General features: G+C 45.0%; 1 protein-coding gene across 1 annotated transcript in view; it reads left to right on the top strand.

Moving 5' to 3' along the window:
* Positions 1–5,305: 5,305 nt before the first annotated feature.
* The window catches only part of LOC128967232 (histamine N-methyltransferase-like), a 132,265-nt gene continuing 116,463 nt past the window's right edge, over positions 5,306–21,107 (top strand). Inside the window, 7 exon segments of the mRNA XM_054381277.1 lie at positions 5,306–5,383; positions 7,374–7,570; positions 8,508–8,560; positions 12,486–12,591; positions 16,354–16,486; positions 17,036–17,129; positions 20,102–20,225. Of these exon segments, the coding sequence (XP_054237252.1) occupies positions 5,306–5,383; positions 7,374–7,570; positions 8,508–8,560; positions 12,486–12,591; positions 16,354–16,486; positions 17,036–17,129; positions 20,102–20,225 (785 nt within the window).

Raw genomic sequence — 21,107 nt, 5'->3', positions numbered from 1 at the left:
GAAAGAGACTGAGAGCCCTGGGGCTGTTTAGTCTTGAGAAGAGAAGACTGAGAGGGGATCTGATCAATGGCTATAAATATCTGAGGAGTGGGTGTCAAGTGGAGGGGGTCAGGATTTTTTGGGTGGTTCCCAGTGATAAGGAACAATAGGTTCAAACTTGAACAGAGAAGATTTCACCTCGACATTAGGAGAAACTTCTTTTTAGTGAGAGTGACAGAGCACTGCAACAGGCTGCCCAGGGGCATTGTGGAGTCTCCTTCTCTGGAGACTTTCCAAACCCACCTGGATGCATTCCTGTGCAGACTACCCTAAGTGATGCTGCTCTGGCAGGGGGATTGGACCTGACAATCTCTTGAGGTCCCTTCCAACCTCTGATATACTGTGAGACTGTGAGACTGTGAGATTATTTATATATATATGTGTGTATATATGTGTGTATATATGTGTGTATATATGTGTGTATATATATATATATATATATATATATATGGGGAGGGTTGCTGGATGGTTATCACAGGTTACTTCTAATGGAAAGAGTTCCGTTTTTCTATTCTATTCTATTCTATTCTATTCTATTCTATTCTATTCTATTCTATTCTATTCTATTCTATTCTATTCTATTCTATTCTATTCTATTCTATTCTATTCTATTCTATTCTATTCCACTCTGCTCCATGATGATGCCTATTCTGGGTTTGAAGAGGGAGAGAAAAATCACGTGGGAAACTCATGGGGTGCGGCTGTGGAGTGCATCGCACATGCCTGAGGCTGCCGAGCCTGCCAAAACCACCCCAAAGCCATGGTGAGCATGTGGCTTGTGAACACATGGAGCCCTTCAGCTGGGGCAGTACCAGCTGTGTTCCCAGGGTACCATGGTTTGCATGGGCTGTAGCTACTCAACTGCACAAGGACGGTGACTATGGCCTCATGGCTGTCCCCTCATCCATGAAAGGGATGCCTGCACCGTGGCCATACGTGTGTGCATGCAGTCTTGGAGGACCATGAGTAATAATCTGTCTGCTCTTTGGCACTGACAGTTCAGTTGTCCTGTAAAATGATATTTTGCTACGCCGGCACAGCCATCTTGTTATCAACTCCAGCTTACACCGGTGTGCTTTATTAGGAGTCAGCAGAAATAATTCTGCAGACATTAAGCAAAGACTGGCTTCTGCTTTATCGGGCTGGCTGAGTGTGATTAAATCAGATCCAGAGGTAAGCCAAATAAACTTCTGGATCTCTAGGCTCCATCTAGCTCCATCTATAAATGTTTTGAACTTTGGTAACAGGATAGATATTAGGTCTTTCCTGCCCAGCTTTTCCCACTGCCTCTTGAAAATCCAGTTTCCTAGATTTGGCCCACATACTCTAGACTCCTGGATTGTATTAAGGCAGGTGGGACATTACACAGGGATCTATCCCCTGCCTGTTTCCAAGCTCAGCTTTGCTCAGCTGTGACACAGGAGAGGTGCCTGACGACTGGAAGAAAGCAAATGTCACGCCAGTCTTCAAAAAAGGCAAGAAGGAGAAGCCAGGCAAGTACAGAGCAGTCAGCCTCACCTCCATCCCTGGAAAGATGATGGAGCAGCTCATCCTGGAGGTCATCTCTACCCACATGGAAGACAAGACGGTTATTAGGAGTAGCCATCATTGATTTACCAAGAGGAGATCCTGTCTGACTAATCTAATAGCCTTCTATGAAATGATGACCAAATGGGTAGATGAGGGCAGAGCAGTGGATGTAATCTACCTTGACTTCAGTAAAGCCTTTGATACAGTCTCCCATAACATCCTCATAGAACAGCTCAGGAGATGTGGCATAGATGGCTCTCAGTGAGATGGATTGCAAACTGGCTCCACAACAGGGTTCAGAGGGTTGTCATCAGTGGCACAGAGGCAAATTGGAAGTCTGTGGCCAGTGGTGTTCCTCAGGGATCAGTACTGGGTCCAGTTTTGTTCAATATCTTTATCAATGACCTGAGTGAGGGCATTGAGCAAGTTCCTGATGATTAGGGGAGTTGGCTGACACCCCTCAGGCTGTGTTGCCATCCAGTGTGACCTGAACAGGGTGAGAGCTGGCTGCAGGCAAACCTCATGAAGTTTAATAAGGACAAGTGCAAGGTCCTACATCTGGGGAGAAATAACAACAGGCACCAGGACAGGTTAGAGGCTGCCCTGCTGGAAAGCAGCTCCACAGAGAAAGACCTTGGAGTGCTGGTGGACAGCAAGTTCTCCATAGGACAGCAATGTGTCCTTGTGGCCCAGAGAGACAATGGGATCCTGGGGTGCAGCAAGAAAAGTGTGTCCAGCAGGGCTAGGGAAGTTCTTCTACCTCTCTGCTCTGCCCTGCTGAGACCACACCTGCAATATGTATCCAGTCTGGGGCTCCCCAGTTCAAGAGAGACAGAGATCTGCTGGAGAGAATCCAAAGGAGAGCCACGAGGATGATTCGGGGACTTGAGCATCTCCCCTATGAAGAGAGACTGAGAGCCCTGGGGCTGTTTAGTATGCAGAAGAGAAGACTGAGAGGGGATCTGATCAATGGCTATCACCTCAACATGAGGAGAAACTTCTTTACAGTGAGGGTGCTGGAGCCCTGGAGCAGGCTGCCCAGAGGGGTTGTGGAATCTCCTTCTCTGGAGATTTTCCAAACCCACCTGGACGCATTCCTGTGTGGACTACCCTAAGTGATGCTGCTGTGGCAGGGCGCTCGGACCCAATGATCTTTTGAGGTCCCTTCCAACCTCTGATATACTGTGAGACTGTGATACGGTGACTCCAGGCTTCAGTCCCTAAACCAGCATTGATAAAAATAATAATAATGAAATTAAATATACACTAATATGTACAAAACCAATATGGAACCAAACTCCCTGATGGAAATTCTGTCACCGTCACCTCTGATGCTGTGCCGGGCATGGGGGGTAGTCTCAGATGGGACTCAGGACCTGGATTCAGGAACACAGGAACTGGGATCAAAGGCAGGATGGACAGAGTTCTTCTTGGATGCTGGCCATTGAAGAGAAGGTTTAACGCTTGTGATCCCTAAGCTTTATACCAAGTATGAGCTATATGGAATGAGATCCCTTGTTAATCAGTTTAGGGTCTGTTCCCTCCCCCCTCCCCCAACCCCACCCCCACAGATGTCAACTCTTTCTTACTGCACTTTCAATGCAGTGCCCAAGATTCAGCAGTGACCTTCGTCTCCGTAGGAGCAAGTATAAGCAAGAGCCTTTCTTTCTATACTTGCTCTGCACACCCATCCTTGGTAGCAGCTCCACAAACTGAGCGCTACCACCACTGGACACAGGCCTGTCTGTGAGAACGTGCTGTTAGCTGCAGCAAGTGCAGCTCATGAGAAGAACCTGAGATGAAAAGTTAGGTCACTGGACAGAATTAGCTCTGTTCTAGCTCACGCAAGGACAAATACCTTGACAGAAGTCTGTGTGTCTTGAGAGACAGCTGGCAGGGAACACGCAGAGTGTAGGGTATGCCTGATGGGCACGGTTTAAACGGAAGGCAGCTGCTGCCTAATGAGGTTATGATGTTGCCTGCTCCTTTTCGAGGCAGCAAAACCTCCCTCCCCCATGCTACTTCCTCCCATGTGGCATCATGGGAGTGGGTCTGGCCAGCAGCTTGTCCTGAGCAGCGTGACAGCATCTCATCATGGGAGCCTGGGGCCCCAGAAGCACAGACTGCCAACAGTAAGTGTGGCTGCTGCCAGGTGAGCACCAGCTTACCAGACCCATTCTGCTTCTCCAGGAAGGATTCTGTTTTGCTACCACTCAGCCACAAGACCTAGTCCTGTGCTAATAAGCCCAAGCTCCTGCTGCAAATAGTTTGGAGCTGAGGGCATGCTCACTTTGCTTTCTGGCTTCATGAGGAAGGGCTAAAGGGTTTTACAGTGAGTTTAAAGAAGGTCTAATTCTGCTAATGCTGGCACAAAGTAGGGATGGGTCGAGTAACTGCAGCATAAACATTGAGCCTGTTTCTGAACTCCTCAGTCTTTTTAGGGAGCTACATATAACTTGGCATTATCACCCAAGGGGACATGCCCAAGCCAGCAATATTATCCAAACATTTCTATCAGCCTGACTCCGAGTAAAATCCTTTTCTTCCTTCTCTTTACTCATTTTTAAAGTTAACTGGTCACAATCTAAACAGTAAAACACCTAATTAAATAAACGAGGCAGATTCAAACAGCTGAAAGCATAATGAAATGAATGAGACAAATTTCCTGAACTGCACCTAATCTCAGCTGCTCATTAGAGACTGCCACGCAGAGGACATGGCACATTAAATCACAGGAAGCAGAGGGAGGGTAGAAAAAAAGATGATTATCTATATGTCCTCTTATTAACAGCAACATTTTTTTTTTTCACAATTGTAGATAATAAAATGTGTTAGTGGTAAATGGCAAAGCCTCTTCATCCTGAAGTAGAAGGTGAGAAGTTGGGCAGAGGAGTGGGTAAACAAGGAATACACCATTTTATTTTCAGGGTGGGCTAGCAGTGAGTAATTCTCACCCAAGGTACATCCAGGAGTTTTCTTCCTTATACTCTCCGGCAAAATAAATTCTTAATTTCTCCAGGTTACTTGGGATTTTGATGGGATTCAAGCATTGGTCTTCTGGGAAAGAGATCTGAGGCTGTCAGTCTGAGGCTCACATGTGGCAGCTGAACTGAGTGGGTAGCAACATGAGGAGCAGATACCACACTGGGAGCCTGAACTGTGATCCTTCACCTCACAGAGTCAATTCAGCTGCAATTTGTTGGTCTGATCATTTCTGTCAAGTAACATGACCAGGCTCACTGGAGCAGGCAGCAGTGGGGTGAGCTTTGTGGCCGTGGAGGGACTACCGCCATCTCACTTCACTCTGAATGACCCTCATGAGCATCTGGGACCCAGCAAAGTTCTTAAAGCTCTCCCCTCTACTTGCTACCAGGCCTCTTCCCTTTTGCTCTTCAACACACTCAGGTTTTTTTGTTTTTTCCCTTGTAAGCATCCATACTGTCTGAGAGGGTGGGGGAGTCTGCCTTGGCAGTGATATTAGTGGAATGTCATACCTTGGGTCCTGTTCTGGACCACTGGCCTTCAGGACTGACCCAAGGCCAGCAAGTAGCAGTCATTGCTAACTGACCTAATGACTCTGGTAGCAATATGTATTGCTGCCAGTCTTCACTATGCATCTTCCTGCAGGAGCCTTGTAGGATGCAAAGAGACGTAGCTCATAGGATGTAAACCCAAAACATGTCCTAACTTTCTCTTTGGCATGAGCAGCAAAAGAAAGTGGTCAAAGCCAAGCAGCATGTACGTTACTATTGAAAAGGGGAGAGCTCAGCGTGATGACTGGTCCCTAGAAACAGTCCTTCAAGGAGGAATGGGCGTTAGCAAGAGAATAAGGGTCTGCCCAGGCAATGGGATGATGCCACGGAGACATTCAGCAAGGCTCATCTTTTCACCAGTGGTGTAACTGTCCCAGTGTATAGAGGAGAAGGATATGCTCCCGTGCAGAGACTTCAGGGTTGGCAACACCTTTGCCTGACATTCTCATAAGCAAGTAAGGAAGATATGGCCTCGATGAGACAGGTGGGTGAGAAACTGGTTGGACAGTTAGTCAGAAAAGTTACCAGCAGTCTGCTGTCAGAAAGGGAGGTGATGGTGAATGTGATGATGAGTGTGAATGTGAGCCTGATACATTTTTATACTTCTGCTCATGATTTGAAGCAGGGACAAAACTGTTCTTATTTGATGTGGAGCTGGGAGGGACTTCAGTGCTACAGAGAACAGAATTCTAATTCAAAGGGACGAGACAGCTAGTCTCAAACAAGCACATAGTTTGTATTTCAGTGCTCACACTGGCAAGAGAAGGTGTCCTGGCTTCAGCTAGGGTAGAGTTAATTTTCTTCGTAGCAGCTCATATAGTGTTGTGGTTTGCATTTAGTGCAAGGCCAACAACAAGCTGATTTTTGAATTCTTGCTAAGTAGCATTTATCCCAGGCCAAGAACTTCTCACTTTCCCAGGATCTGCCAGAGAGAATGTGCACAAGAAGCTGGGAGGGAGCAAAATCAGGACAACTGACCTGACCTATCCTAAGGGATATTCCCTACCACAGCCTGTCATGCTCAGTACATAAACCGTGAGAAGGTGGCTGAGGAGGGGAGGATCACCGCTTCGGTACTGTCTAGGCAGGGTGGTGAGCAACTGCATTGTGCTTCATCTGTCTTTCTCAGGGCTTATTTCTCTCTCTTTTTATTATCTTCCTTTTCATTACAGTATTACTCTTATTATTATAGTTTATATCAATTATGAATGTATTCTTATCTTAACCCACACGTTTTACCTTTTTTTCTTATTCACCTCCTCACCCATGGGAGTAGTGACCAAATGCTTGTCTGGTGCTTCCTTTTTGGCTGGGGTTAAATCATGACAGAGGGCAAGGGGCATGGGAGGTCGATAGGGTGAGGGAAACTGTCCTGGCTGTGCTGATGCCAGGGGATGCCAGTGGTGGGAGGGGGCTGCACTTCAACAACAGGGCTTGCCTGGAGGCTGTTCAAATGGAGCAATAAAACTAATAAGAGGTGGCTGGGATGTAACCTCTGCAGGAAAGCCAGAGGAGTTGATAAGAAACACTGTGGGGGTCCTTATGCATGGAACCCATGAGGAGGAAGAGGGTTCCTCTTTCTCCTTGCCACTTAAAACAAAACTTGATGGACTTAAACTGCGGTTCAAGAGGGGATGAACATGTTTGTGTGAGCTCTTCAAGGTACAACCTGACGTTTCCTGGTAGCACACTGCCTTCCCTGCTCCTGGCTCTGTGCAAACCAGGTTTAGCACAACATCCATTCCACCAACTCGCATGTCTTTCATGATTTAAACTGGTTAGCCCAAGGGACTCATGCTGTTATCTTCAGAGGAAACAGAAAAAGAAAGAGGGCATTTAAAAGGTCGTTATTGTTTTCACTCCACCATTAACACTCCCTTTAAGAACATCAAAAGATTAAAAAAGTATTTGCCAGCATCTCTGGAGATGTGTGCTGCACTTTCTTCTAATCTAGACAAAGTCTTTGGAGCCTCTCCATGCCTTCAAGAACTAGGGGAATTTTTCTTTAGTTTAAGAACCATCTAAAGACCCTTTTACTATGTTTGAGCAGAGCCCTGTGTCAGCAGAGTTTAAAAATGCTGGCATTTTTCTGTGCAGATTAAAGATGATCTATTACCTTTTACTGCTCAGACCTGATTTACAGTTTCTATTGCAGAATTGCATAACGCTTTTTCAAGTGTACTGAGGTGCTGTATCAGGGCCAAGGATGAGAAGCTATGTCCAGGTATGTGCTGGCTGCTACCCCTTCAACATTTTTTATTCCTTTTCTAGGTCTTAAAGAAGAGCTGCAGGGAACAATCTGTCTGCTCCTGCATCCTTCCAATCCCCAGCGTGGCAACTCCCATGAAAGGTTTGGTCTCCAACCGTGCCAGATATATCTAATCTTTCAACGTCTTCCTTGCCAATTCAACCGAGCACCAGAGCATGAGGGAGTTCCTGGAGACACAGCTGCCATCTGTGATAGCAAGGTAGCACTCAGGTGGCCACAGAGAGATGAAGGAGAGCCTGGGGCATGGTCCCGTGGTGGTGATGGGCTCAACCAGGCTCAGGGGGCTGCCTGCAAGGGGCAGATTGCTGTTCCTCATCAGTCCTGTCCATACATCTCTAACAGGGCTTGGCTGGAGATTTCCTTTATACACACCACGGAACAGATGCTCTTAGGATGGAGCCTGCCTAGCAGGGAGAAGATAAGGCTAAATTGTTTCCTTGCATGCAGATACAGCTTACCTTGAATTAACCTGAACATGTGAAAAACGCAGTAACAGCTGTTGCCTTCTAACATGAAATTCGACTGAACTAATAGTTTTAAAGTAGCATTTTCAGTAAATATTTAGTCTCTCTCCAGCATGTGTAAATAGCACTCCTGGTTTGCTTGCTAGTGTGTGCTTTTTGCTGAACCCCTCACTTTCTGGGCTGACTCAGGCAGCAGGCAGCTGGGGTCAAATCCTGGTTCTAGAGAGGCCCTTCTCTGGGCCCGGGGTTTCATGGACCTATCAAAGTGATGCTAGGGGATTTCAAATGTATTTTACTGTTCCTTCTTCCTTCCCATCTTCAAAATCTAAAGCTTCTACAAATGGCTTTTAAGCTGCTGGTCTAGATCCAGGGAGGTCTCTGGTCGTCAAAGCACAGACATGGAGATGTATCTGCTGCTGCTTGTGTGCATTCATAATAAACACAGGAATTCTTTACAAATTGCCAAAATAACTGGAAATCAGAAGTCGCCAAAGAGCAGAATTCTGAATGTGATCCATCTTTCCAGCTCACAGACATGCTTATGCATGTCCATGTTGCATTTCATTTTGTCCTGCAGTCTTTAGCCTTCATGGGATCTCTGGTGCTGCATCAAATGGATGTACCACTCTCTGCTGGGTAGCTCTTTTACAATGTATAACTATTTTTTTTCAGTATTGGAAATGGGAAGTCTACAATCAATATTCTCAGTGTTGGTAGTGGAGCAGGTAGGCTATGAACTTAAACAATGCTATGCATTCACTGGTGTGTGGCTACATAGTCTGAAAATGTCTTGATTCTTCTATGTCCTCCATGAGAAGCCTCCATGAAGGCTGAGAGAGGCTTCAACTCTCCCAAAGCATTTTTGTGGGAAAAAACCAAACCAAAACAAACAAAACACACCCGAAAAAGCAAACAAAACCCCCCAGTAGCACCATAATGTCTCACATTCCTCAGAATGTAATTTTGTCACTTGCATGGTAATTATTCTCCCTTGTAACTATTTACGGAGGGGTAACTCCCCATCACTGCTGCCTCCTGACGTGCTACACGACAGCCTCAGCTGACCTCGGCTTTGCCTGTAGATATTTGCCGACTATGGTCAATGCACAACCCCCTCCTGGAGCTACTGTCCCCCCAAAACCAAAGCTGAATATAAGCTGCAGAAGAAATCCAGGAGAAATCAGAAGAAGCTCCCTGGGTGGAAAAAACAATAACACCAAGTGGCTTCTTCTTGCTCAAGTCCCCCCCCAACTAAAGCCTGGGTTTTGTGATTCCACTCTGCCCGTTAGGTCATCAATCTTAAATTTTGTAGGAATTTAGTTAATTTGGTTTAAATGCTTTAGTTGTGCCATGTCCAAAGACTAATCCCAGCTTTGTCAATCTCTCCTAAGAAGTACAAATAATTGTGAATGGTGGACAATATTTCTAAACCAGACAGACTGAGAAGTAGGAACATTGCTCTCCAAACAAACAAAATCATTCTTCTGCCAAAACAAAAGGTTTTAACAAGAACACTTTACTCAGTGAGTTATTTAACTCTCTAACCTGGGGTACTGCAAATTAACATGATGGACATTGAATCAATAATCATAGAATCACAGAATGTCTAGGTTCACCTAGATGAGATTGCAAAGGAATGTGTCCAGGCAGGAGTTTCTCCTCACGTTCAGATAGAACTTCCTGTGTTACAGTTTGTGCCTGTTGCTACTTGTCCTCTCCCTGGGCACCACTGGAAAGATTCTGGCCCCATACTCTTTACATCTGTCTTTCAGCTCTTGATCAATATCGAGAAGATCTCCTCTCAGTCTTCTCTTCTCCAGGCTAAACAGCACCAAGTCTCAGCCTCTGCTTGCAAGAGGGGTGCTTCAGTTTCCTTCATCATCTTTGTAGCCCTCCACTGGCCTCTCTCCAGTATTTCCCTGTCTCTCTGGAACTGAGGAGCCCAGATCTGGACACAATACTTCAGATTAATCAATCTTACTAGGGCAGAGTAGAGGAGATGGAGAATCTCCCTCAAATATTGTTTTTAATGCACCAAAGGCTTGCTGCCTTTGCCACAAGAGCACACTGCTGGCTCATGGTGAGCTTGTTGTCCACCAGGACTCCCAGGTCCTTGTCTGCAGAGCTGCTTCCCAGCAGGTCAACCCCTAATCTGTACTGATGCAAGGGGTATTCCTTCCCATGTACAGGACTCTACTCTTGCCCTTGTTGAGCTTCACTAGGCTCCTCTGCCTAACTCTCCAGCCTGCTCAGTTCTTGCTGAATGGCAGCACAGCCTGATGGTGTGTCAGACACTAGTTTCATGTCATCAGCACGTACATCAGAGTGTACCACTGTTGAGGGTACACTCTGTCCTTTTGATCCAGGAAATTGATGAATATGTTGAACAATAATGTGTAAGCAAAGCTCATTTTCTGATATAAAAGCCCCCAAATTACCAAAACTGTGCTGCTTGTTGGCTTGTTCCCATTGTGGGAGGTGAGGAGGGTGTAAATTCCCAAATCCCCCCAGCTAACCCTGGCTGATGTCACAGGGCAGTGATAGAGCTGCTGCCCTGGACCAACCTGACCCTGTGATTTGCAGGGTGGGAACATAGAAGGAAAACATTTCCTTTCTGCTTTTCCACCTCAGGAGACAAGCAAAGCATTTAATGTAGCATCATGTCCTGCTGCAGTCCCCATCCACAGTGCTTGCCTTTGCTTACAGCCACTGCCTTATTAAGTTCGGACTCTGTACCTTTAAAAACCATGAAAGTCAGCAATGCTGCTAGAAAGCAGCAACTGTGCTATAAACTATCCTGTTCCATAAAATGTTTAATTAGAAACTTAATGGTGAACATAGCGGTAGCCTTTAAAATGTAATTGTGTAGGAGAGTTTAAATAATTCGATAGCCTGATTGCCAAACTGTTGATAATGCAAGCTGCCACTGATTCCACTGCAAAATGCCTCAGGACGCTTGTTTGCATACAAAAGAGCTAAGGGAAGTCGGTTAAGGTTGTGGATAAAATTATGAAACACAGGGGTGGGGATTTTGGTTAAGAACACCACAATGGTGGTTTGCTCACAGAAGAGCACAGTATTAACCTGTCTGCATATGGAAATGCAAAATTCAGCCTTTGCAAGGGGCTGATGCGTTTTACAGAAAGTTGGTAAAGTAACCAAGAATCAGTACATTCCAGTAGCTCATTACACAGTCTGTGTTCCCAGATTCTACCAGGGCAGTCCACAGATGAGTGGTTTTGCTCTGATTTTTCAATTGACTGCAGGGCTTGCAGTGATAGCAAAGCTGCAGTTATTTCTGCTGCTTCAGAAATTCAATTCTCCCCCCCCCAAAGAACATGCTTGCACAGATGCCATGCAAATTTTGGTGCTATCGGTTGCTTTAGGGCACACAAATCTGAAAAAAAGCGGACTTTTCCTCATTTTTTATGTTAAATTCTCAGGTCAGTAATGGGCAGCTGGAGTGTCTGATTTTGACCTATGGTTGATGTGTGGTGGTGGAAGACAGAGAGCTCTTAATAGTGAAAAGGACCCTCTGAGGGGAGGACCTGGTGTGCTAGCTGAGTTCTGGGGAACACAGCATGGTTGTTTAATCCCCAATATCTTCTTTTTCTACCTCAAATCCTCTATATAATGGATCCAACCCATTGGGAATCCAGGGACACTGCAACTCATGAGAACGGGCAGAGAATGTGCAAATACAATGGGGCCCTCCCTTCACAGTCCCTCAGCAAGAGCCTGTCTGTCCATCAGGGTTTGCTGGGTGATATTCCATTCATTTGCTTATTTGCAGGGGATTTTACAACATGGAGTTGTGTGTAGGAGCCAAGAAAATTCTCAATAATTGTCTGTAGTGCAATCCCTGGGTAGATCTATCATTCACCACAGCTACTCTCTGCTTCACTCTTTCTGCCTTAATTTATTCTTCTGTTATACTTTCCATATAAAATGTATTCAAGAACAATAAGCACAAGTGATCCCTAGGAAAGCTAACCAAGCTGGATCCAGTGAAATAATTGCTGCTGGCTTGAACAGTGTCCAGAGAGAACTATTCCTCACAAAGAAAGTGCAGCTGGTTCTGGGTCATCTGTAAACAAGGCTGGACAAACACAAGTGGTGTGTGTGCTGCTCATTGTACTCATGGAAAAGGTCCCAGGGTACTAAGGACAGACAGACATGAGTGCTGCTCCTGATTGCAGTGTCAACACACATTCTCTTCTCTCTCACCCACCAGTGAGGTGCTTGGCCCCTAAGAAATCATGCCAGGTTTGCTGGTGACGTGGGAGCCCCAGAACTGGAGCTGTCAGAGTAATTTAGAATCTCTGCTAGGAGGCAAGGCTATGTCCAGAAGATACGGAGTCAAGCCAGATGCATGCCTGTATCTGGGTTTCCCTTGCAACTGAAGGTGGTAGTCAGAGGGGAGGGCTTAAGATAATGGGAACTGAGCTTTATGTTTTTCTCAAATTCTTGAGCTAAACCTTCGGTGGAAATCAGGTGAGAATACAAGGTAGCTACACGTGTCTGTGTGGTACACTTTCTGTACATGAAGGGCAAGTGTCAGGCTTCAGAACTGGGGATGTGATGATGGTGGAGATGACATCTGACTAAACTTTGCTTTCATCTTGTATTTCATGTCTCTTGCTTCCCTAGGTGAGACAGATCTGCTGATCCTCTTCAAAGTACAAGGCAGATATCCAGGGGTTACCGTCAACAATGAAGCGATAGAGCCAAGTGGTGACCACATCACAATGTACAAAGATATTTTTCCACTACATAAATTAAATTTACATCAAGTACAACAAATACATTAAAAAGGGGTTGAATGACATTGGATGACCCAACATTCAAATTCCTTTTTGTCAATACTGGCTCTTAAAAGTTAAAAAAGTCACTATTTTATGCTTCTTTGCCAGCATTGCTTCTGAACAGTGTTTGGTCTCATTAAAATCGTAGTCTCACAGCAAAGAATGTGTGGCAAATGCTTGGGCTAGGCAGACTTTAAAAGCTACTCAAGGTGGGAACTGATGGGTGATTGCATGGGAACAGGATCCTTCTTCAGCATCAAAGGGAAAATTTTAGTGTCTCATGGTAATTCTTGCATATCTTAAAAATCTTTTCCCAATAAAAAACAGCTAAACCTCACAGTGCTACCCTGAATTAGTCACCATCCTTTGAATCAGAAAGTGTGGAAATGAAAGCAAAAGAGACAGGACAGACTTTTGCAGAGAGCTCTGTGGCTTAGAGCTTGTTTCCTTCTACCAGCCCAAAGGTCTGAGCAACATCTGTGAAGGAAAACCAAGCATTTTCCAAGGAGGACTGAATGTTAGCAGGGGTGTTTTGGTTGAATTTCCCAACAAAGTAAGCATTAAATATCAATCCACAGTTTGATTAGCACTGGATTAAAACCTACCAGGCTTTACCTTAGCACGTAATTATGGCCTGGTCTGGAAGTGACACCAGCTACACTGTAAAGGAGGAGCATCCCTTGCCAGAAGGTGGTTGCTGAATGGACGGCAGTAATGAAGGAACCTCATCATCAGTCTGTGTCATTGGAAATGCTCCAAAGCAGAGTGCAGACTGCAGAACCACACTGTAAATCTCCAAGACTTACTCAAGTCCTTAAAAAGAAAGCAATCCCAGTATAAAGCAACTTGTGGAAGTCAAAAGAAAAACTATTTATGGATTATAAGTAGTAACAACCCCTTTCTCTTTGCAGTGGGGTGGGGTGTGTTCAGAGTCACTGGAAGCACCAAAGGCTTCCAGGAAACACAAGCTTTTTAATATCTGTCTCTGTGTTACATGGGCCTGATCTTTGGAAAGATGGCTCATGCAAAATCCCAGGAGGTTTTACGTTTCTTCAGGCTCAGATGGTGAAGAATGGGCAGCAGAACATTTGCCCTCTTTAAAGGAGAGTTTGGGTGCTTGCACACAGCATTGCTATACTGTCTGGCCATGGACCACAGACTATGAGAGACTGGATTTGTGCTGAATCTTCCTAGTGGTCCCACCGCCTACCACCAATGAACCAGCAGTCCAATCCCACTTCAGTGAGTTTCTATGTAGAAGAAAGTTAAGGGAAATATAAGTCATTGTCCTTATTTTAAGTTTTATGCCAAACTAGAAATGAAATATTCATCTGAATTTTTTCATTAAACTTTATTATTTGGTAATTAATCATATCCCCAGTAGGTATCATTAATGAGGTTTCTGAGCCCTAAGGTTTTCCAGGGAGAATTAGAAACATTATCTGTGCCTCTGAGGATTCAGTAGTTATGTTTTTTACCCAACCAGATACTTTCTCTTTGGGAAGGAGAAGCCATGCTCACAAGAGCAACTTCACACTGGGACGTGCAGTGACGACAAACTGAGGTTTGTCTAGGCTGTGTCATATGACAGAGGCTCTCCTCAAAGCCACTTGTCCAGAATGCAGCTTTCCTTCATTCCTGGTTGGTGTCCAGGTGAAATCTCTGGGCGACCATGGTTGGAGTGTTGGTGATCCCCCAGCTGAGCTGTGCTGCCAGTGCCTGCATGGCACAAAGGCAGGCAGTTCAGTTTTGATGGCATTTGTTAAGGCCACACAAGCAGCTTCTGACCCAGACAAGAGTCTGGGTCGAACTCAGCAGAAAATTAAGGAAAACTTTTCAAAATGGTTAGGATGATATGCTGTGGTTTCAGATGAACCTTTGGGCAGAAACTTCCCATAACAAGAATGAGTTTGTCTTTCTGAAATTTTGGCTTCCACAGCCCACCTTGTTAAGCAATTCAGTTTTCTTTCTAGCGTCTCCTTGCAGGCTGTCTAGCAATTGAAGTGAACCAGATTGCACCAGATTATTTGTGATGGTGACTTGAAATATTGCTGAATGAAACCTGAGTTTAAAAGAGCAAATTAAATCCCAACTGCAAGTCCTGGGGCTGGTGACTGATAAATGGAAGTGAACAGAATCGAAGTCTGAAAGGGGTGGCCTATTTACAACCATAAAAGAGTAGAGACAAGCACTGATGGAGCATTTCTCGTCTGCCTGATGTGGCTATGTCCTTATCAGAGCCCATTGTGATTAGTGGTGTAAAGGCACTGTTTTTAGCAAATCATGTTGTCGTGGACATGTTCTGTAGCTAAGTCTCAGTCTGCCTTTGGGCCATCTAAGTTCGAAGTTTATGTTATCTTCAGTGAAGTACAGGAATCACATCAGGGCTGGGTTTGCCCTGGAGCAATCCCTATGCCAGGCAGGAGTGCAGTGAGATGAGCTCCATATGCCAGCAGATGGACATTAGTATTCCAGCATCCTCTAAACTATGAAATTATCTCTCAGTTTTGCTCCCATAACAGGAACAGGCAAAAACATGCAGAAATGAGCCAGGCTCTCAGAACAACTTATTCCCTGAATCCTCTTCTCCAGATTTCTGCTTTCCTCAGTTGTTGAATGAGCATCGTATCAAGGTCTGGGAGCATGCCATCTGTCACTCTTTATACTAGTCTTTGCTTTAAAACACCATTGTCCATTTAACGTGAAACAGTTGGCCAAAACTGTGGGTTTTTGAAAAATTCTTTGAAGACGAGAGAAGGCAAATGTCAAGAGATGGGTCTTTGTTCACCAAGCAAAGCACCTTTCCTATCCCACCATCTCCATGACACATTCCCAGAGCAAGCCATTTGCCTTCTCTTCCCTTCTTGAGCTTTTAATTGTGCTTCTCTCAAATATAAACCCCTTCAATCCATTGTTCAGTTTCTGGCAAAAGCTTTGCCATGGCCTGGTCTTCACTCAGCCACATAGGTCTTGCATGGCACCTAAGTGAAGAAGCCATCAGCTCTTCTCTCATTCAACATGAAATATGCTGCTTGGACCCCATAACTGTTAATTCCAGCCAATACTTTTTAATTCAGTTTGAGCCAGTCATGGGAAAGAGGTTCTTTGTTTTGTTTTGTTTTGTTTTCAGGTAAAGACTGGAGGAGACCATATGAGAGTGCAAAGGGAAAAGCATCAGACATTCTTAAGCCTTTAATCCTACAAAGACCTTAGAATCATGGTTTCATAGAATGGTTTGGGTTGGAAGAGATCCCAAAGATACATCCCAGCCCCCTGCCATGGGCAGGGACACCTTGCACTAGCCCAGGTTGCTCAGGGTCTCATCCAACCTGGCCTTGAACACCTCCAGGTAGGGGGCATTCACAACCTCCTTGGCCATCCTGCTCCAGCGTCTCACCACCCTCACTGCAAAAAATCCCTTTCTAATCTCCAGTCTAAATTTGCCCTCCTTGAGCTTTGATCCATTCCTCCTTGTCCTATCATATGCCCTTGTACAAACTCCTTCTCTAGCTTTTTTGTGGGCCTCTTTCAGGTACGGGAAGGCTGCTCCTTTCTCACATACAGACCCAGAGTCTTAACTATTCAACAGCTGTGTTAAACTGGTACCAAGACTCCCTACTTAAATAGGACTTCTGTATGTATCGAAGTCCTGAATGGAAAGTGGTCCTGAATTTGCAATTGACATAACTCTGTCCTGCCTTCTCCTGTATTTCAGAGCGTGTGGCTAAGATGTCAGACCTTGAGAATGTAAAGTTTACCTGGCATAAGGAGACATCTTACAAATTTGAAAGTTGAATGAATGCAGAAAAGAAGTCTAAAAAATGGGACTTCGTTCACATGATTCAGGTAAAGGTCTCTGCAAAGTAATTAGTCAAAGATTTAGCTGGTACAAGTGTGCATGAAGTATGTAACCTCATTATCCAATCAAGGGAAGAAGGGTGAGTTTATTTCCCTGGAATTTTGAAATACTTAAGCATAAGTGAACTGCAAAAATGAAAGATGAGTTACAGCAAAGCAGCTTTGAGCACAGCAGGCTGTGGGTGGCAGTCAACCAGAAGTACATTTTAACCGGTATTCTCAAAGCTTCTTGTCCTCTCAATGAAACTGCCTCTGTATTTCCAACTTTACAGAAGCCATTGCAAGTCATCTTCAGTGCTGAGAAAGGCAAATTTCTTTCTCTCAGGTTAATGAAGGAATGAGCTTGGTCCTGGGAGAGCCAGAAAGCAGAGAAGGAGGTGACAGCCCTGAACTTGCAGCATGAGCCCACTGCCTGGACTTGTGCTAAGGTGTCTTATGGTCCTGCTACTTGTCTCACAAGACTGCCCCAGTTTGGTCTCTTTTACCTTCAGGTACCAGTTATAATATTCACTAGGACTGCATCTCTGCTCTTTCCAGGTGCTGTATTATGTGAAAGACATCCCAGGAACTATCTGGTATTTCCACAGCTCCCTGGAAACCCAGGTGAGGCTCCTCATTGTTGTGGGCTCAGGTGAGAGCTGCTCCAGCAGTGCTGCTCAGCCAGGCAAGGCCTGCATGGACCTCTGGGCTTCCTGTTAGTTCAACACAGTGCAGCTATAAACCAATGCATGTTTTTACTTCAAACTGCCTTTATCACATATAGAGGTGTACTAGCTGTCTAGCAAATGTGTCCACTCATCTACATCCATTGACATCTGCATGCTGTCTACATCTGCACAGCTCTGTGCTGCAGATGGCAAAGCTGAAGGCTTTGCAAGCCAGCAAACCCATGGGCACAAAATGCCTTTTTCTTGCCCTTCCCCATCCTACAGCCTGGCCAATGACGGACAGCAGCAGATAGCCCTGAGGTGGGCAAGAGGCCCTGTCTAACGTTTCTCACTCACAGGGGCTCCTTCAGCCACTGCTATTTTCTGTAAAAGGCTTTTCAGGCTGGGCACCACGTTGTTGTGCTCCTGGAGACTTGAGGCATCATGCAAACAGCTATGCCAGAGCTCATTCATGCCGTACAGCAGGTGTTGGAGCATGTATGGTTCATTTGTTTTTCAAATTACCTATTTCCCTAATATAGCATTGTGGATGGAGAACAGCATTCTTAGGCTGTTTCAGATCTCAAAGAGAGGCTCTGTGGTCAGTCAAGCAGGAAAAGGCAAAAGAGTAAACCATGACCTTTGAATGCTGTGGGAAAGGCACCTACAGAGACTGCAATGGTGGGGTCTAATTTGAGCCCAGAAAGGCTTTAATTTGCCTTACAAAGCTATGGACATTGTAGTTGTGTAAACAGTCACAGCTGACAGTTTTATCAGGGATGTTGTGTTATTTGTTCAGAGGTTTAAGCTTAACTTTTCATTCCATTTGGCCATGACTGCAAATTGTCATGTGTTTGATGAAGTTCCGTTTTTTTGCATCCACAAGCAAGTGACACTTCTCTGACCTGAATTTATTTAATCTCCAAAATGTTTTTGGTTTAAAGTGTTTTCAAGCAGTTCACTACAAGAAATCTGTATTTCAAATGATGTGAGATACCGTTCTTGTTCTTTGGCTGAATGAGAACAGATCATAATATCAGATGATTGCTGATTACCTGCTTATAGTTAATTGAAACTCTTCCAGTTGCTTAAGCTGTCCCTCTGGATATTCACAAAATGTGAATACAGGGAGCAATGTGTCTATTCAAAATTAACATAACTCAAAATCTGAAGTCATGAAAAGTATCTGAAGTGCTCTCTGGGCAATGCTGTGTTTTCTGGTGGACCAGAAATTGCTGGGGCCAGAAAGAAAATGGGAGAGAGCAGTAAGGCTCAGAATAGCAGAGAGGAAAGGAAGGAGAAAGGAAAGTGTAGAGAGGGGGAGGAAGAAGTGCTGTGAAAATGAGCACTGAAGCAAGAAGAGGGGGTGAAAGATAAGCAGAACAAAGCTCATTGTCAAAAATGAAGGTAATGTTGTCTCCAACACAAACACATTAGGATGTGTTAATTAAAAAACAGCCTGCGAACAGCATTGATAGGAGAGGGCTTGGTCAGTCTGTGAGGGCTGCAATCCCTCCTGTTCCATCCCTGCCTAGAGAGCAGGTGAGTGGCGAGTGCTGTGTGGTGCTATTTTTAACACATTTTAGAGAGGGTGTTTACATGGCCTTGAAAACAAAAGCAGTGCCAGATGCTGAGCCTGTGGAGAGCTTTTACAATAATGCTGTGTTCAGGTAGTGCATAATTACTGGGCTCAGAGCTGGCACTGAGTCACACAACACTGACACCAGCACATTTTCTGCAATTAGTGCTCCACATTCAATTTCCACCAGGTGAAAGAAAATATTGTGGCCCCTCTTCTAAACACCAAACTGTCTATTTGACTATAAATAACTATTTGCAGATAAAGCATTTGCAAAACTGCCAACCAACTTGTTTTAGTAGTTATGGAGATTTATAGTCACTACTCTCAAGAGCTGCTCATTAGGCTCGATGTATTTTCATCCTGTCCAGTCATCCTGGGTGATCCCTTTATAAATGATTTATAGCAGAAATGCTGAATCAGAGATCCATGCTGAGGGAAAATAGAGAAGTGAAGACACATCTGGGGAGGTTTCAGCTTACCCAGCTGGTTTTCTTTGCGAAGTGGTCCTTGAGAAGAGGTACATGCACAAACATGGGCTTGGAATGGGCTTACTTCTGGAGGTGACTGTGGTGGTGTAGAAATCTTTTCCTTCCTCATTCTTCATCTTTGCAAAGAGTACACAACCAAAAAGTCCTTATGGCACTACTAGGAAGATCTGCTTGGGGTGAGACACAGCCTTCTCACTGCCCATGCCCGACAGCGTGTGAGCATGATGGGAGCAAATGCTGAAGGCTGGGAGGATGGCACATCTTCCTCCCAGGGTCTGTGCGTCTCACCCTTTTCTCCACCACCCATCCAGCTGCATGAACAATGTGATAGGGTTTTGTACCTCACATATTTCACAGAGCATTACCAGAGTTTACTGGTAATGAGTGTTTCAATGGAGCACACGTGTAGCTCAACCATTTTTTAGGTGAAGGAACTCCTAGGAGATTTGGTCTTCCAAACAGGCAGATGAAATCTAGGCAATAGTTTTAAACAAGAAATGGCACTGAATAGCTCATGTTCAGTATGTGGACTGTAAAGACGTCCTTGTGAGAAACTGTCTGTGTGCATGAAGCAGAGGAGTGCAGCAGGTTCGGAGCAGAAGGGGGAAGGATTCAGTGCACTGAACTGCCTTGGCCTCAGCTGGTGGCTAGGTGGGAGGTGCTGGAGCTCCAGGGTAGGTAACATGTCCACCCCTCCGGCAGCCCCCAACTCCGAGGCACAGAACAAGGGAGGCAGCTGTGGCCACCATGCCTCAGTACACATCCCTGCTCTGGAGAGACCCTATTCCTAACTAGAACAACTGCTAAAAACCCCAGATAATCAGAAATGTCTTCAAATGGTGATTTTCCTGATTCCTGAGCATTTTCCTGGTGGTTTATCTCTCAGAAAACAGTGGCTGGAAAAGGCTGTGGAGGAAGTATGAAACTTCCTTCTCTTTAGAAGGTCTCTGCACTTACGTTTCCTCTGATGACATCAAAAGGATTCTGGATTCAGCTGGGATCACAGAATCGTAGAATCAGTCAGGGTAGGAAGGGACCACAAGGATCATCCAGTTCCATCCCCCCTGCCATGGGCAGGGACACCTCACACTAGATCAGGCTGGCCAGAGCCTCATCCAGCCTGGCCTTAAACACCTCCAGGGATGGGGCCCCAAGTAAAATTTTTCAAGTTGCAGATTCAGGTCTCTGGAATTATTCCAGACTTGCACTGCATTAGCAGTTGTTATTTGGCCTTCAGAACTGGAGGGCCAGTACTTCAAAATAATGCCTTGCTGTCAACAGCTGTTCCTTGGAAATTAACAGTCAGAATGAGCCATCTCCTGGGTGTGCAAAATCATCTTCATCATCCTTGTCTTGTTGTAGTTACTGCTGTAAACCACAAGGAACTGTGGCCAGATCTCAGCTTCTGTAATTGATTTTATCTAAATTAGAGCATTTCTGGTATGCTGAAGCTGTCTGTGCTAAAACTGACATAGAAGGGGATGGGCAACTCAGAAAATACACAGGCTCTTTGTGGGTCCTCAGCAGACACTGCAAGTCTCCAAGAACTGAAGCAGGAGTAGGGTAGCAAAAATACAGCACTCAAATAATCCTCGACTACTACTATTTGTTGCTGCTAACAGCCTGGGTTCTCCTTCAATCTTTTGATTTGATGCAAGTTGAAGCCAGCTTTTGTGGTTTGGCAGGATTTGCAGCTCAGGTTCTTTTGGGAGAGGCAAGAAATGAAAACTTGAAAATGGATGAAATGTTTAAAACATAATAAGGCCTTCTAAAATCTTATTTTCTAGCCCCTTTCTTGATGAACACATCATTGCAAACATAACTGATGAGAGCTGGTCCCTAGGTTGGAGAGCTTGTTGCTTTTCTTAGAGCAATTTGGCAGTGGAGCTTGG

Source organism: Indicator indicator, chromosome 5, assembly GCF_027791375.1.
Source record: "Indicator indicator isolate 239-I01 chromosome 5, UM_Iind_1.1, whole genome shotgun sequence".
In the NCBI taxonomy this organism is placed as follows: domain Eukaryota; kingdom Metazoa; phylum Chordata; class Aves; order Piciformes; family Indicatoridae; genus Indicator; species Indicator indicator.
This window is presented reverse-complemented; position numbering and strand designations above follow the sequence as displayed.